The sequence below is a fragment of the Anticarsia gemmatalis genome, chromosome 3 (assembly GCF_050436995.1).
Source record: "Anticarsia gemmatalis isolate Benzon Research Colony breed Stoneville strain chromosome 3, ilAntGemm2 primary, whole genome shotgun sequence".
In the NCBI taxonomy this organism is placed as follows: Eukaryota; Metazoa; Arthropoda; class Insecta; order Lepidoptera; family Erebidae; genus Anticarsia; species Anticarsia gemmatalis.
The window spans coordinates 8775062-8794189 of NC_134747.1; the positions used below are offsets into that span (position 1 = coordinate 8775062).

Here is a 19128-nt window from a genome sequence, read left to right on the forward strand (position 1 = left end):
CTGTTATGCTTCTACACTGTACACAAGTCAGTTCTTATATTGGCATCTATGTCACGATACTATTATTTTTCACATGCTTTCTCTATGGGACAATTTTGGCACAATGACAACTGCCGAGACTGCCGTTCTTCAAGAACACAGAGTACCTTGCCCAATTGCCAACTTAAACTTGGCTCATTTTAAGCCCACGCCCGGTTTTAAGTAAGTAATTCTACTTTATTGTAATAATACGCTGAATGAAGCTTCGTATGCACAAAAGTGCGATAAAAAGAAGAAATATTGTTTATATCACTTAGTTAATATTAACGGTTCCCAACGGTGAAATGTTTTTCAGGTTGGCCTTAGCGCCTGACATTATCGCATTCAGACAAAGCTTGAAAATATTTTTTCATAATCTGTGACTTGTTCCCTACCTATTCGTTGTTTTAAGACTTCATAAATATATTTTGAGAATAGATATTAGAAACTTCAGTATCAGTTTATTTAGTAGAGCTAAATTAAAAAATTCAGTACCGTAAATACGACGCATAAAGAATTTAATCTGCTATATGTGGATAAAATACATATGTTTTGTACGCGTAAATAAATAAATAGGTAGCTAAAAGGGTCGTGAACTTTACCCTTGTAAAAGGTATACTCTGATTGTAAAAAATAACCTTATGAGTTTTCATGGATAAATAAATAATAAGTTAAGTGGTTCACGGAAAAAGTTAAATTCCGTGAAAAACATATCGCGGCGGCAATTAAGTTACAGAAAGTAGGATTAATTACGCACGTCGTCGGTCCTAGTAGTAGGGAATTATATTTCAGTATTTATTAGTAATTCAATATTTATTAGTAAGTTTATCCATCTAGGTTTATGTAGGTATAAATATTTCGTCTTAAAATTACCAGAAAAAACACAATTGCTCCCTAATACAATTGGCTATTTGTAAAATATATCCCATTTAAACAATATAGTACAACAGTCTCAATCTAAATATCGGTAATTTAGGCAATGGCAAAAGTATTTCAATACCTTAGAATACTTTTCACATCAAATCGTTGTCTAACTAAAACTATAATTATAATCAAACTATAACAATATTAGGTAGGTACAATTGCGAAAAATATTTACACCTTTCACTTAACATTTATAGCGTGATTTGCTCAACGGACGTTTGTAAATTTCACATAATGTCGCAATCCTCATGCAATACAAGTACAGTTGAAAGCAAATATATATATACATATATCTATAAAAATGTCCATTTTAATTAAGTACATTTTATGTACATTTTAACCAGTTTGTTTAAACAATTGACAAATTGATAGTGTGTTTATGTGATATCTTTACTGTGTCTAAAAGAAGTCCTAAATAAAGGACAGTTTTACTAACACAGAATATACGAATTTATTCTTATTCAATGTAGCAGCTCATATACTAATTGATATTCAAATCACATACCTAATTCATTTCAGAATCATTACCGAGATTTTTGTTTGTTCAAATATTTAATAGCATGTCATAGATGAGGTAGTCATAACAGTTGATGCCAAGTTGAATAAATAAATGGATAGAGATTCGTGCAGAACACCAATCTGTACAATCTGTAAACACTAATGTCTACCGGTTAACATCTTCTGTGATTATTTATAGTATTAGCTAAAGTTTACGTATGCATGAAGCATTTCAGAAGCAAGTAGAAATTACACATCTGAACATTCTCAATGAAAGTTGAATAAACCTTTTAAAATAGCAAAAAAACTGGGTAAATACGTCTATGAAATGACTTTTTTCAGTGTCTAACGCATTGATATTTCTTTAATAAAGGAAATATATTAAATTCATCTTCAATAACTAATAATTATACAATACAAACATAATAATAAAGATACCTGTATAGAGTTGACAGTACGTAGGTAGTGAAGGTTATAAACTCGGTCCAACCTGATTTGTGATTGCACGATATATTCTGCAGGGTCTGCAACTAAACACCCTTATAGTAGTGTACCTTCTCTATCTATCATAGGTCACCTGGCAAGCTACAATTTCTCAAAGCTCGAGGGCATTCGGCGTAGGGACAACAATCTAAGTTACTGCTACGCCGCGTAGACGCCTGCTACGTCTAGAAGGTTGGTCAAAACAATCGTATTTGGAGTCACATAAACATCTAGTCTCTTTCTCAACTGGAAACTACGAAAACTTCGTGTTAAATAAAATAAGAATTTGTCTTAAACATCATCACTGTTATGTAGATTATGTCATTATAATATCACCACTACATGGAGAAATGGGCACAATTCTTATTCTGATTTTTTAATTATAGGACTTTAGTTCTTTGTTTGAAAAATAATAACAGGTTTTAGTTTTAAACGTTTTGATAATTCATGCCTAACTTTAACAATTAAAAATTTCAAGTATTTTGCCTCTTTAACGTTTGTAAGTCACGAAGCTTGAACCGATAGTTTTAAGTTTCTAGTTTTATATAATGTACGAATATGTTTACTTACTTACAAAAGGCTGCCCCGCCGTTTAAACAAATTTTAATGATGAAGAGTTTCTCCATTGGTTATAAAAACGAATTGGTTGATACATTGTTAGTTTTAAAGCGTGTTTGATTTGATAAGGCTCATAAGTCATTAGACAAAGGAAGCAAATCACTTCAATATTTGTTTTAACGATACTTAAATCTTGAGATAAAATATTTTTTTGAAACAACTTACTTAGATTATAGTCAATTTATCCTGAAAAGCATAAAAACATAAGACTACATGATGGGTACTCGTTATTAAACATAATTGCTAAATGCCTTTCACAAAACAATAATCATTTATTTTTATTACACATTGTACTAACAATTATAGTTATCTAACTATATCTCCAAATTCTCTTCATTTGGGATGGTCCATTACCATTGTTACGGAGTCCGTATATATATACGTACCTGATAAACATACATAAGGTGATTTTCAGACGAACTACGTACCCTAGAGACATTAACATACATTACGGTTTATAGACAGCATTAGTTCAGACTAACGGCCAGCTATTATCCATAATAAACATTTTGCCGGAAACTGCGCAACGAATTTTACATCCCTCAGTTGCCATGAATGTTCAGTGTTGGAAAATTGAACCAGTAAAATAAAATATAACTTCATACGAATGAGATAGTTTTATTTATATTTGTTTTATTGTGTTGTTTTCTTTAGGTCGATTAATTGGATGTATTTAAACACATTTCTATGGGTAGTTTAATTCTCGATGGCCTTGCATCCAAAAATAGGGTTTCTCAGAGGTTTCCCGGGACTCGACTGTTCCGTTTTCCCCTTCCCCGCTTCGCTTCGCTTTGCCAAAATGACTCTCAGCCGACGGATGCCTCCCCTCCCTGTCACACATACCTACCGGCTACCAGTGATGTACCTAGACGCGCGCGCTTTCTTATCACATCCAAACAATAACGTTATCACGTTTCCAAAAAAACCTTTAACATCGCTGGTAGAATTTACATCGAAATCGAAACCAAACGAATTTATATCTTGTAAGCTTTTTAGGCCCCCTCAAATTTTACAGCTCGCTGAAATAATTATTTCTATGTAACAAACGACGCGAAAATCATATTTATTACAAGTATCATTACCAAAAATGCGAAAGATTTATGGAATATTTATAAAAATGCTCTTCAACGAACATTAACTAGATATATAATTTCACAATGACCGCGTTACGGGCTTTGTTCCGCCGTCGACTGAAGTCAACGACATTTGAAGAAAGGTAAGAAGAAGCCACAATATTACTTCCTGTTACTTGAAACAACAAACACAATAAGTCGCGTTCAACAAGATTTGCAAAATACATTATTCTGTTTTATTAACTTGCGATGAATTAGTTTGTATTTTACGAGACGCTAGAAAGTTCATTACCGACTTCTATGTTCAAATTAGATAACGGATTCTATCGTGATTTATTGAAGTTTTTACAAAATATTAATCTGTACGATTACGTCTTTATTAGCTTTACCGTAGTAGCGCAAACTAAACATGATATAGAAATGTTAATCTCTAAACTTATCATTCCCCACTATTGCACGAGGATATTTTAAAACGAAGTTCTGTGCATGGTCACGTTTTAAAAACTCGGAAAGCTTGTATCATCGATCTGCACGTTTCGACTCTGTGCCCAAGGATGACACTTTTACTTTTTTCATACGAGATGTAAATTCTGTATTTTAGCAGACTTCTATCTAAAGGATATCTAACATTTATCATTACTTTAATGTCTAATAAGTTCTTGTGGCTATATGTACCTACTTAATGGTTTGTTTTAATTTAACTTTATTACATACCTTATTTTGTAAGTAGGTAGCTAGCTAGTATTAAGTATTGTCTAACATTTGCCCCTGGAAGTAGTCGGAACACTCACATTGTTACAGCGAGCGGCCCTACATTTGCACGCCCAAGGTCGATCCTCTTTACAGTGAAGTCTGTTGGTTTTACTTGTAATATTCACTAGCGTTACCGCAGAACGTATGTACGTTGTACGTGTAATAACGTATAGCATGCGTTATAAATAGAGGTTAGGCTCGAGTTGTTCCGACCGTACTCATGTGCATAACAGACCGATCCATTATCTTACCGCAACCAATAAAAACTGAAAGGAATTTCAGTGCTCCCGACACGTGTTCATCATTGTTGTAATCTTGTATTCGACTGAACGGCCAGAAAACCCGCTATTTCATCGTATTTATGTAAGACTCTCGCCAAATAATTGCTACCAACTTTTGATTCTATAAAAAATAGCTTTGGCAGCCGGATGGGTTTGTCTTTCACCGGGACAACATTTGGTCTATTGTTAGTATTTGACAACTGCGACTACTTAACACTCGATGTGTGATAATTAAGGTGAATGTACATAAAATATGTGTTTTTAGAAACGTCCATCGCATTTCTGACTAACACAGCTGCAGCAAAATAAAAGTTTTGCACAGCGAAACAACTACGTAGAGTCAGTTGATGAAGTGAACATGAACGTAATATATATAGCATGTCTCACACTCAACTTTGTATAGGAACGAACAAAGTTTAATCCAACTAAAGTAATGGAGCATTTAATTATATATCCATTAACAAGCGTAATTTTGTTGGCTGTTATCAAACTGTTGAATCACTCCATAATAGAAAAGGGCGTGACGAGTGACGACATATAGTAGTTATACAAATCTACTGGACACTCAACTGTTAACCTTGACTGAAATTTAAATGTAGACAGACTTTCTATAATCTATCGAGTATAGGTATTACATCAATAGTTGTGTATTAGTTTAGTAGGTACAGCTTTTATATATTTTTTATAAAGCTTTTAGATATAATATCTGTTACATTATGCAAATAATCCAAACGCAATATGTTTACCAGCATTTCGGTTGATCAAATTTGTGATTTTTAGTGCATTATGAATCACGCCCACGTGGTAAGGGTTTCGGATGTGTGAAAACTTCTGCCTTATACGTGTACTGTAAATAACCAGCATTTTCACATTATTATTATTTTATAAATTCAAACAAAAACTTTTTAATGAGGGCAACTAACAAAATCACCTGTGCTTGTAATTATACCACAGTTCCCACATTTTTATAATAAGGTAGCAGATGCTTCATCAAATCCAGTGTCAATTGTTCTTTAAAGTAATGATGTAACGGTATCAATCAAATTATGCTAAGAGACAATGTTAGACTTATTATAAAAGTAGATATTAGGCATTTATTAAACTAGTAACCATTTACTTTTCAGTGGTAGCTCATTCGAGGGCCAGTGGCAGAACGGCAAGCGACATGGGCTGGGCGTGGAGACGCGCGACCGCTGGCTGTACCGTGGCGAGTGGACGCAGGGCTACAAGGGTCGCTACGGCGTGCGCCAGAGCACGATTAGCAACGCCAAATACGAGGGCACGTGGGCCAATGGACTTCAAGACGGATACGGCTCTGAAACATACGCCGATGGTGGTCAGTATTATCTCATTTCTTTCATTGCCAAACTATTGGAATTCAGACGAAAATACATCACGTTTACATGGCCATGGCATTCTTAGGTTGGTAGATCCGTCTGCTGTGAGAGAATACGTTATTGTTAATCCGATGATAACATACAAAGCTATTGTTTTAATCCCAGAATAAACATCTAAATCCGGGTTAGCTCAATTCGCTTCTTGTTTCTATACTCACGCATATTGATATTATTAATTTCTCAATTTTACGTTTACTACGCTCACCTCATGACCCACATTTGTTGCGTGAACTAGGAAGGAAACCCTTTTGCCCGTGCAATGTTTACTGTGTGTTGGAAAATAGTATCTGTAAACAAAACGTGTGCCGGAATTATAAATTGCTACTAAACTACCTAACAAACGCGGCTTCTGCATATAAAATGTAATGACTTTTATGGATAAAAATTTAAAAAGCTACAATACAAATTATCTATGTACTTACTTAATCGCATTCAAACATTAGTTTTACGCAGGCGTCAGTCACGTCACGTCACGTGGAATGGATACATACACGCTTAGGAATAATTTTATATTGTGCCAAGTGACAAATAGATATAAAACATTAATCGACATAAATAAATAATTGTACTTCAAACATACAAGCAAACTAGGACTTTATGTCGGCAATAGCGTGCTTTACCATGAAACAACGTCATACGTTTCTCGCCGGCGGCATACTGTTGAGTCATACCCTCTATAAAGACTTGTCATTCATAAAATTACAATAATAAATGCTATGCTTTACGACGAATTTGAAATAAAATTTCCATAAGGTCTTATTTATGAAACAAAAGATTTCAAATTCTAATGGGACTATGCGCATAAAATGTTTTTCTAAGACATCATAGATGCTTGAAAAATATTAAAGTCCAGAACGATAAAAAACCTTGTCGGACGCAAAGGAGAGCGTAAACGTAGTAGGTCTGTATGTATTGTCGTAACTTTTTTCAGCGTTTACAATGGTATGTGTTCCAGTTAGGTGTTACAATAAGCGTTTTTCATTAGTATTCCCGATGAATGATCGGCGTGAGGCATGAGGCGAGCGCGCGGCCCTGCGCCGCTGCCGGCGGCCACGCACGGTCCGCGCGGCCCTCGCTGGTTAAATATAGCACAGGCACGCCTGCCGCGCCGCCTCGACACACAATCATGTCGACCACTCATTTAATACTAGCCACTACAGAAATTACCTCGCCGACACACCTTAACACTATAAAGCCATCTTTACTACTTTACGATATGGACATTAAGAGTAGATCAATATGCAAAGCAGATTATGTCACTTATACGCAGAAAGTACATCAAAACTAACTATAATTTAATCCTGTGAACTTTTTCCAACTTTAAAGTTAGTTAGCCGGCCAAAAATACGACAAAGTTTTAAAATTAATAGAAGAGGCTTAAAAACGTTCAACAATTAGTTAATTAATATGATTAAATCTTCAACTTTATCAAATTTTCGATGCTATACTTACATATATTTCGGTAAATTTACGCGGCATAACATCCAATTTGACATAAATAATAATGTAACTATGAATGATTCTTGAACATGAACAACTATCAAGTAAGACATCGTACTGACGACTACGACTGTGGCATTGACGTCAAACATGCACGTTGATTGTTGATAGCTAGCCTGTACTATGAAAAATAGTGAGGGTCATGGTATATTTTCATTCAATTGATGAATCACTGCGGTACAGCATGGCTACAAGCAATTCTAACAATTTTTACGTGCCGCCTTTTGTATTCAAGCCCTGACGCAAAGTCTTTAGTACTTTAAAGCTTTTATACTTCTTTTAAGCCATAACAAGTTCTTTAGACGTGGTATATTACCATTATTAATGCTTAAATATCAGCAAAAGTTATAAACTTGAGTCATTTTCGTAGTACATACAAATGACTTTGACCTTAACCCGCGTTACGAAAGCAGCTTAAGGGTGCTAAAATAAGTTTAATGAATTAATGCCTTTTGGATTATGTATAGAATTTGTGTCATGGATCAATTTTTTTTACGCCATACCTTTTTTTTCATCTGGTTTTTGGTGTTTTTTATTTAACGGTATCTTAAGACTATTATTATTCTTTAAGTTTTTACTTACTTAATTTAGGGCTATTGTTACCCTGTAATTTAATTATTTTAATTATCGATATGTTAGGCTTTTTTATTAGACACAAATGTGTACTTACATTATATAGTTTCAATAAACGTAACATGTACATAATGATTAGTAAATGCACATATTATATTCGTACCACCCAATAACTACGTGAATATGGCCTCGTAAGTACAATAAGCACTTGAACGGTTTCTCGATTATGTCGAAGGGAAATTATGAAAACAGAAAATCCCTATGGTTGGCATATTACCTAATTTAATAATCTCTTGTGCAATCATCAAATCAAACGCTTTTTTATCATAAGAATCGTTAAGTCATCTGTATTGTGTAAAAAGAAAAGGAAACAACAGGAACTTGATGGTTTGTTTATCATTGGAACAATAATTATTTGAAGTCATTATAACATTTTTTTTTAAATTATCGTGCTATACATCAATACAAACAAACCTTCAAAGTAATCTGACTTTCAGCAATCTAGCTAAAATTCTTATGATTTTGACAAATAGTAGTTAACCTCTAACTACTGAGACCAAAATGGATTCGATACACTGATCTTTCACTGTGAAACTCTATACAAAAATGTTTGGTACCCAAGAAACACAATACTTTTACTGTGAAACTCGATACAAAAATGTTTGCTATTATTTTCAGGAACATACCAAGGACAATGGATGCGGGGCCTGCGGCACGGCTACGGTGTTAGGACATCGGCACCGTTCGGGCTCGCGTCGCACTACCGCGGCGGCGCCCGTGGCCATCGCGGCTCGCTGTCCTCTCTCAACGAAGCCGGCGCGTCCGACCCCTCCGAGCAGAGGACCACGCGAATGGACGACGCTCGTGGTGGCTTTGTCCTCACGATCAGGTCGGACCAGCCATCGGGTAGACGGGGCTCACTTGTTGGAAAGACTAAAACAGGACTGCTCCATGTAAGTTGCTATATTATTATTTTCTTCCCCATAATTACACGCATGCGTTTTATTAGCTATCTCTATTATTTATTTTGGTACGTATACTTAGTAGACGCTTTTTAGAAAATGATCGCATCATGTTTTTAAATTATCCTTGCATTTACTTGCTCCCTTTAAACGCTTGTTATTTTTCTGGATGTATTTAAGTGCCATTAATAAAGGTGCTACCCGAAATTACTGAAAATACTAGTTGTGTTTCTTTACTTTTTCATCTAATTGCCGATGAACAAGTTGGATGGGTAATCTAGGGTAAACAGACTATTTGGTTTTTAAATTTATTTTGAGTTTTATCCTCGCAAAACAAAACCAAAATTCAAAAGAGTTTTCAGAGAACAACAGAAAAATGTTCCAAGACTAACTGTCCCGAGACTAACATGATAGTTTAACAAATGAACTCCACTTACTAAGACGTCGTATACGTGTTTTCAGAAATGGCGCAAACAGCGCAGCGTTGGCGATCTGGACGGGGCCGGCACTGGGTCTGTCCACTCCGGGGGCTCGGGGGGCTCGGCCTCTTCGTGGGTCTCCTCGGTAGACAGCACCCACTCCGCTATGACCCATGCCTCTTTGCACACAAACTCAAACGCAAGTTTCGTTATTGAGGTGGGACTTTACTTTTTTGGTATTTGTCACGAATTCATCACCCACATTATCGTTCGCATGTTGATGCAATACCATTCGTTGCCCTCCACGCCCGGGCCGAATTCCTGTTAGCACGGTTCCCGAGTGGTGTCCCATTTTTAAATGTTGCTCATGCGGCACACCCTAAGAACGTTGATACAGACGTAAATCCGGCCCTCAGCTAAAATAAAAATGTTGTCATCATTCTGACACATATATCTCTAACCCTGACACCTAAATATTAACAATGACACATTCCAAATCCTACCCAATTCTGTTGTGAAGTATAATTGTGATAAGAACATATGCTCCCAAGTGAAAGTGCTGTGCATAGATCTACTTCTAGGTGAACTTTTTGTTCCCAACTGTGTTGTTGATATAAGTGGATATTGAACGCAAATAAAAATACACATTTTGCGTTTTGGTTTTGTTAGTAAATTTTACTATAAGTATACATGTATCCGCAGATACTTAAAAGGTTTAAAGAAAAAAATATTTTAATTACTTCCTCACCTTAACCACTATATTATGTTGGTTAGCTGGTTGCACAGGTAGACTAGAAATTCTATGTTCTATGATTTATCTTACGCTTCAGGATTGTGTTGTAAATTTTATGTTAATTTTATCTTTGATATTAATTTGAATACAAAATTCCTGATTTTTGACTAACAGGATGAACATCTGGATGCGAGTGTCACAGAAACATACATGGGTGAATGGAAGAATGATAAACGGACTGGCTATGGTATTAGCGAACGTAGTGATGGTCTTCGATATGAAGGAGAATGGGCCGCGAATAAAAAATATGGTTACGGTGTTACCACTTTCCGAGACGGCACGAAAGAGGAAGGCAAATATAAAAACAATGTGCTTATCACAAGTCAGAAGCGAAAGCATATGTTCCTCATGCGGTCGGCCAAATTTCGGGAACGTGTTGATTCAGCGGTGAACTCGGCGCAGCGTGCATCCAAAATAGCATTACAAAAGGCTGATATAGCTATTTCTAGGTTCGTATGAAAAACATTCGTTACGTATTTTTGTAAGAAGCTATTTCGAGTTTTGACTTCTGACTCTTCCTGGAAGTTGTCCTTGTTTTATTGATAGTAAACTTATGATTACTTTGTGACTAAGAATAATTCTTTATAATTGGAAGCCCCTACTAAATTACCTATTGTTTACTTATTGCAGAACCGCTACGGCTAAAGGAAAAGCTGAACAAGCCGACGAAGCGGCAGACCAAGCTAAAGAAGACTGTGATATAGCGCAAGCTACAGCGAAACAGTTCGCCCCAGATTTTAAGCATCCAGGCTTTGACAGAATAGGATTAAGAGAAAAATATAGACAACAAAAAGCTTTTGATGCACAAGTTGCAACACCCGTATCACCAGAATCTGAAAAGGTCTTGGATGGAAAGAGCATTCCAAATCATATCCCTCCGATGCATTCACAGATTCCTCAAACTAATAGAGCTCCAAATGCAGTATCTTCCAGGAGACCCTCGACACAGTACCCTAAACCTGTGCAACCCGATCCGAGGCTAGCGAACAATTCCAACTATAATACAGACAATAGGACACTAGGGCCTCCCTATGATCCTTATTACTCGTCCAATCAAGAAAATTGGGCATCGGCAAGCACTTCACCTCAAATTTCGCCTGACAACCAAAAACCTTTCCTACCAAATGAACAAATAAGTCCGTACGGATCCCATTCACAAGGAGGTCCTCAGCAGCCACCGTCTTCCTATAGATATAACAGACCGGATGCGCTACAAAACCAGCAAAGTATGGACCAAACTTCGCAACAATATACCAACCAAGATCGAAGATTATCTTCAGCAACAAGGCCGCAATTGAATCAAAGGCAACATGACTGGAACCCGCCCCAAGCGCCTCCTAGACGACAAAGTGTCCTTGGCCAACCTACTCACGACGCGCAAGGGAATGCATACTTAGACAGCGGAGCAACAGCGTATGGTCGAAATGAGATTCGTACCGGAACTGTTCACTCCGAAGGGCCTCTTGATCGACCAGCGACAAATCAGCAACAATATCGTCAAGCAATCGATCCTCAAGGTTACAGACAAACTGTTGATCAACAAGGATACGGCCAACCGTCGGAACAAATGTATCGTCAGATGACAAATGAAAATCAGATGTACCGCCAGATGGGTCCTGCTGATCAGTCATATCGACCGACAGCTCCCACTGAACAGGATATAGTCAATGGGGCACGAGACCCTCGGCAGTCCGGTCCTCGACCGTCCATCGACTATTTTGACCACTATAAAAGACCTCCTAGCCGTGACTCCAGTGTAGATCGTTATGGGCACCGATCGCGACAGCCTTCCGTCGAAGCAGCTCCAAGCGGAGGATCACGCGCGGGTTCTGTTGCACCACAGCCCCCGATCGTAAGCCAATCGCGGCCACAGTCGCGAGCAGCTACACCGGCAGGCAACGGTCACCTGGCCACTGGTCGCGGTTCTATATCTCGCGCGAGCTCGAGAGATCGTCAGCCTTTTGAGGAATCTCTTTTGAGAAAGCGAACTCTAGGTCAGGAAATATCGCCTTCTCCTTATCAGCCAAAACGCACTGAGAGTTTGTATGTGGCTCAAGCTCCATTGCCACCCCCGCCCGCGCCAATGCCAGGAGGTGGCCGTGGCGGAGGCGGAGGCGGCGGCGGCGGAGGAGGTCGCAAGGTAAGCCTAGCAATAAATTAATAGTTACCTATATTCATTAATCAATTTTAATAATTTAATTCACATTTGGTGCAACCACATTCTAATTTAAATACTCCAATATATCTTAGGTGCAAGGTTACTGTTTGGTTAGATGCGGCCACCCTATGTCACTATAAGATTATAAATTCAGTGTCATAAAGTTGTTATGATACAATCAACCTAACGGCTATATCAGTGCGAATATATTTGTAACTTAACGTAGATCAACTTTGTTTACGTAAAATAAATCAATTTTATTTTCCATTTCCTTTAGTACATACATACAATAGCTATTCATTTATAGACGCGATGTCTTAGTTCATGAGCATATTTTATTTAAAAGCGTAGCGCGCGAAACTACATATTAGGTACAGACTACAGAAGAAAATATAATTATGAGAAGTAGTAGAAACATTATCTCAGTGTGCATGAAAAATACAAGTTATTAAGAATTCTATTACTTATCCGTAGTTTATCTAAGTGGTTCGAGAAATTTTTACGTGGGTTTTTCTTACCCGGCTCTACTATTGGGTAATGTCATGTCCTCGGAACACTTTAGATTTTTACAAATAATATAATTGCAACTTGGGCTGGTCGTATCCCATTGAATCATGCAGCTACATTTAACCAAACGCTAAATTTCTATGATTAAACGTTTGAAAGCCGGTATTATGGATGAAATGTTACTTAAATACGTTCTATTTCTGCTCACCAGATTGCGTGGCAGTCGCATATAAGAATTGAATAGAATAATAATTTATTTGCGTAAAATGAGGTAACAAACCGTGGTAAAAAACAGATTTCACCATTCACAATAGCAGGAAAATATACATTTTTAGGAGTATTTAATATAGGGGTAGTTTCAGAAGTTTGTTGGTTAAGCAAACCTTGGCGCGGTCATTCCTTAGATGGGTGACCGCATAGTGGTATTTGATTTGGGCGTATCCGTGCTTCGGAGGGCACGTGAAAGTCGGTTGTTATCAATTAAGATAACGCAGTCGTTAAGCCACGTCAAAAGCCTTCGGGCGGATTGAACAACTTCGACACTAGGTTGACCACTTACCATACGATAAGAAGAAGAAGAAGGAGTTAATAAAAATTGAGCGTAAAAGTAATTTGTCTATAAAAATATTTTACTTCTTTGTAAGAAAATACTCTACATAATATATTTTGTTATTAGTCATCCAACAGCGAAATCTATACTAATATTATAAAGCTGAAGAGTTTGTTTGTTTGTTTGTTTGTTTGTTTGTTTGAACGCGCTAATCTCAGGAACTACTGGTCCGATTTGAAAAATTATTTTAGTGTTAGATAGCCCATTTATCGAGGAAGGCTATAGGCTATATATCATCACGCTACGATCGATGGGAGCAGAGTAGCAGTAAATAATATTACAAAAACGGGGAAAATTCAGACCAATTCTCTCTTATGTGACGCAAGCGAAGTTGCGCGGGTCAGCTAGTGTGCTATAATTCGTTACCTTACGATAAATAGTAAACGTAGTTATGTTATGAAACGGGATGTATAAAATGACAATGTTTAAGATTTAAAACAATTCGTAGAGAAAAATTTACCTGATCGCATTGTGACACTGAGATTTCTTTAAAACAGTTCTTGAAGGTATGCAAAGTCCGCACCCCATAAATGGCCAGCGTGGTGCACTCAAAGCATAACCCCTCCTTCATTGCGGAAGGAGACCCCTGACCAAAAAATTTTAAATATGATCAGGTTTTTAAAACAAGATGACACTGAAAAAGGTATAAACGTGACGAAAAACTTAAAGGTTACTTTTAACACCTTTCGATTTTCCAATAGTAAATGTCTTGGAAAGCTTTGTCACTAAGATGAAATGATCTACTTTCTTTCTTAACCTTACCGTCAGTATTCGACAAAGGTCTCCCCCAAAAATATTCACCGGTCTTATCCTTAGCAATAACCTGGCAATCACTCGGATAGGTAACCAAGCCGTCACGGCATCGTTATCTCAGCCTTCCTCGACGTGTAATTAACCTAAGTAATAATTTTACTAAATAACGATCATTTGCAGTTCAAACTTATTTGAAAGCTAAAATAAATGTATGCCATGCAGCAAGTGTTGCAACATCCTTTTATACAATTTCATCCCACTTTCGTTGAGAGATATTCAAATACTTTTTATGTTAGTTCTACCAGATATTAGTAGTAGTCACTGTTTTTATTTAATTAACCATTCGTTTATAGCCCGTTTGTATTTGGTTATGTGTCCAGTTTATCGCTTCTAGTAAGATATTTGGTACTAGAATACAGTAAGTTTATATTACTTTGTATCAAAAGGATTATCATGGCTGAAAGTTTACAGCGCGTATGCCAGGTTTTGAGTGGTGCGTTTTTATCGTTATTTTAATTACGTGAAATGAACTAACAATAATTAGATATTTTTTTTTTAATGAAAAGTTACGACTAAAGAAAACTTAGTCTTAATAACAGACTATTTCGATTACAAAATAAAACGTCGATAGTTTATTAATAAGCATAATTGAGAAGCTACATGGTAGATACCAGCTCCTACTGCATCGTATTATAAACGTATACGTTATTTTTCATATATTAAAACATGTAATTTCTTTGATGTTGAGCTCAAAAGAAATAAATAACAAATGCTATGTCTACATGAAATAAATATCAAACAAATGCGAATAATGTGATAGTAACTTTATTTGTGTCTCGGACAGTTCAAGAATACAATAGCGACAATAAGACGGCACTAATCACCTCGCGTAATGTATGAACAAGGTCAGTTAGGTAATTAGCAAACTAAAACACGACGTTCCCGGTTCCCAGCGCGTTTGTTTATAACAAACAGAATTAACGCTTGCTTACTGTATTTGTAAAGTTGAAATTACTAAATACACGCCACTTTACTGACGCGAATATATTTAATTTCTGATATGTTAAAATATACCATTTAAATATTCACTACAATTTATAGATTATCTACAACAAAAACGCAAAATTCAATTTATTAAAACCTATTTAGGTGCGTGGAATCGTATTTAATTGCATGTCACATTACGATAGATGTACGAATGGCATCGCAATGAGTTTAGTAATGACACGGCGGCAGGCACGCGGGCGGGCGGCGCGGCGGCGGCGGCCGGGCGCGGCGAGGGCGGGCGGCGGTAGCTCAGCGCTCAGCCCGTTCTATTTCTAAATTGAGACAGTCACTCGCTGCCGCTTTCCGTGTATCACCTCTTTGCTATATATAACTAAATATTCATAAAACCTACAAAATACTTACAAAGTTGCTCACAATAATAATTCTATGGCAAAATCCTGAAAAAAATGTAAATTAATTGATAATTACAAATAAGTGTCACTGGAACTTTTCTGGATAGCAAAACATGAACTTTGTTTGTGACCCGTGATTAGTGCAACGATTTGAAAATGTGGTATCAAGGGGATGATGATGAAGATGAAGATCTTATGTGCTCTCCGGCGATCCTCGCCCGGCGAGCGTCCGAGAGCTGGATTAATGTACCTCCGGTTGAGGTAACTTCATACGTCTGACACTTGTACTCTTGATAGTATCTTTTAGTGCCATTGTTGAAGAAACCTAATAGACGGGTTACACAACCCTTTTCTTATCAATAATAATGGTTAATGACATAATGTTAACAGGTTATAGATGCATACATTATGTGTGCGTGTACAGATACATGTTAACTGAGATCAAAGTGCAAATACCCGCACCAACACCAACGTAATATGTATACATCTGTTGGTCAAACCTACACATAATGTGCTTTTTACGAATGATATAATGGGGAAACTGTTTATAAAATGGCTTAAATATAGATAAATCTCGTTGTTTTTGCTGCAACTCAGTCGCCCGGGATGTACCGGCTAGCTGCCTAGTGCTAATCTAAACAAAATATTTTTATTAGCTCCGTCGACCTGCAAACTGCATTGACTGTTATAAATATATTTCTGTATAAATATTTTTCAATGAACTAAATAACATACCGATTATTAAATGAATATTGGTTATTAAAATAAGATTTGTTAAAAAAGTATCATAACGCCTTTTACCATCGTTCTACAGATATCCAATAACCAAGGGTTTTAATACAGAACAAATAGTCTCTAAATTCACTGTAATTAACTTTTCTGTTGTTAGAAATAAATATGTTTATTATTGTGTACAGATGCTAAGCACGCCGCAGACTTTACAACGTAAGAAATCTCTGCCGGACGTGGCAGGAATGCCGCGAATGCCGGACGGTGGCGGCATGTCCCGCGAGGAGGTCTCGGCCCTCGGCTCCGCGCGACGAGAGGAGGTGCGTCGCATGCACGAGGAGACCGAGAAACTGAGGGCCAATCCTCTGCTCTACTTAGTCAGTCCGCAAGTCAAGGTAAGCCACACATTTTAATATTTAATTTATTACAAAATTCAGTACAAAATCGCATCGGCAAACCGTGGACCCTCTCGTAGACTATTCGTAGCACTTGCTACGATATGTCTACGAAATACGTTACTTGACAAAAACGCAGAAAAATAAGCGTCAAATGATTGTAATTTGTTTAATTCTTTGTTTGGTAGGACTGGTTCTCCCGGCAGCAGCTGGTGATCCTAGTCCTCTTCATCAACATCTCGCTGGGGATCATGTTCTTCAAGCTGCTCACGTAGCATCGGCGTGTGGCGCATGCGCGCCTCTTCTTCCCGATGCCGTTATTGACACTTTTGTAAATATTTGTAATTTTTGAACCAGAAATAGTCCAAATATTATTTGATGTGCGACAAATGTTTAAAATAACATTAATTATTTCCTTTTAATATGAGAGTTTCACTTAAACATCCATTGAAATCTTATTTATTTGTCAATGAGGACAATTTGCTAGTGTACTTTTCTTTGACGTTGTGAAAGTGTGCAAAGAATGACGAGACTAGAGTGAAAACATTATCCAAATAATTTCGTCGAACTAATAATTTCGACTTGTTTTGTGCGGGAGTGAATTGAACCTGTTTTGTGTCCGGTAATCGGAAACGGTCCGGTAATGTAAGGAGCACGTTGTTCAATAAACCTGCATATTGTAGGTTTATTTAATTATGCCTTCTGTAATGAAGCTTAACGCCTTTAATGTAATTTTAACAGCTGAGGTGTTGTTAAAACTTGAGTTTTCGAGAAATTCATGGTCATTTGTAATGTGAGAAGAGAAACAAACACAAAAATAATGTTTACGACGACCGCGAGGAAGTCGTTACGTTTTACTACTCCAATATTGCACTCAACTCAAATATTTCATAGCAACTGTAGTGTTACCTACCAACGTACAGTCAACATGTAGCATCCTATTCACATTCTGCTATTAGAGATTGACCGAATTAGGTATCAGCTGGTTAGTCCCGCTATTAGAGGAGACGGTTGTGGGGACGTTATTAAACATTAATGTTATTGTTACTATGTAAAAGTTTTTAATATTAAATAAATTATATTTGTCAATTTAATAGTTCGTGCTGGTTGATAAGTAATTGCGATATGACTTACTACGTACCCCGAGTGATAATAAAGGCACAAAATTATGATAGATATAGGTATCTACTTGTTTCGAAAGTGTATATAAGTAATGATGATATTAAATAATTAAAATTTTACAAATATTACACCAGAATACATACCTGTAAGTAGATACGTTGTTATGCTTGCAATATGTACAAGATTAAATATAAAATGCATGTGCATTATTTTCCTATTCTATAAATTGTAAAAGTCTAGCGATGAATACTGAATTTTTATACAAGATTTAATCTTCATTTTATACCTAAGAAGTCAATTCTCTCGTAATCGAATTGTTTATGTGGTTAATACTATATAAATAATATAATTTATAATGATTGGCATGGAAAGCGTGCGATTGAGACTGTTGATGAGGTAATATACCTACAACGAAACATTATGGAAGCGCACATTCGTTGAAGGAATATATTATACAGTTGGTAAGACAATTTTCACAGTTTCATTATTATGTAAAGAATATAAGTTATGTCTCTAAGAATTTTAATTACTTGTATCGATTTTATCTACGTTTCAGAAATAAAATATTTTAACAAAACAATAATGAATATTATTTGTGTATTGTGTTGTTACCCGTTGTTTACCTTCCCCGATTACAGTATCTCAGTATCAGTATCCAGGAAAAAAAAAAAAAAGGTACTTCATTCCTACTTCACGTTTTGTTATGTGGATGTATTGTAGCTACCTACCACATGGTATGCAGTCATGATTAAGAACAATAATTTTCTTCTATTCTACACAAAGTCCCTATCGAATGTCTTTGGCAACTAATGGCAACCGAATCGGCTAGTTCCAAAGATGCCGTGTGAAGCAAAATTTCTATTGCAACTAGGATAGATTTTCGAAAAATGCAGGCCAGATAACAGAAAGATGCCACTATTTCGCTTGAGTTGGAGTTGGACATTAATGTCTTTTCCCGGACACCATGCAACATGTATAACTTAGATGTCTTATTCCACGTGCCCCCGTCTGACTAGATTTTCCAGGTTGCATGGAAACTTATGGGAACACAAACCGGGGCCCAGGGCTTATAACACTTTGGCACAAAAATTATCAACCGCTTACATTTTTATAGAAAGCCAGCAAACAAGGAGGAGCTCCTCAAATCTTGCGATAAAAATTG

At 36.7% G+C, this 19128-nt stretch overlaps 1 protein-coding gene across 2 annotated transcripts in view; it reads left to right on the forward strand.

Annotated features, from left to right (window-relative positions):
- Window positions 1–18558, forward strand: part of jp (junctophilin) — a 28024-nt gene extending 9466 nt beyond the window's left edge. The window contains exons 2-8 of one of the 2 annotated variants that reach the window (XM_076136282.1): window positions 5773–5984; window positions 8797–9071; window positions 9543–9716; window positions 10407–10741; window positions 10923–12432; window positions 16638–16844; window positions 17033–18558. In XM_076136282.1, coding sequence (XP_075992397.1) covers window positions 5773–5984; window positions 8797–9071; window positions 9543–9716; window positions 10407–10741; window positions 10923–12432; window positions 16638–16844; window positions 17033–17119 — 2800 coding nt within the window. In that variant the 3' untranslated portion in view covers window positions 17120–18558. Of the gene's footprint in view, window positions 1–5772; window positions 5985–8796; window positions 9072–9542; window positions 9717–10406; window positions 10742–10922; window positions 12433–15603; window positions 15982–16637; window positions 16845–17032 lie in introns of those variants that run through there. The other variant, XM_076136283.1, reaches the window with a different exon arrangement.
- Window positions 18559–19128: the final 570 nt, after the last annotated feature.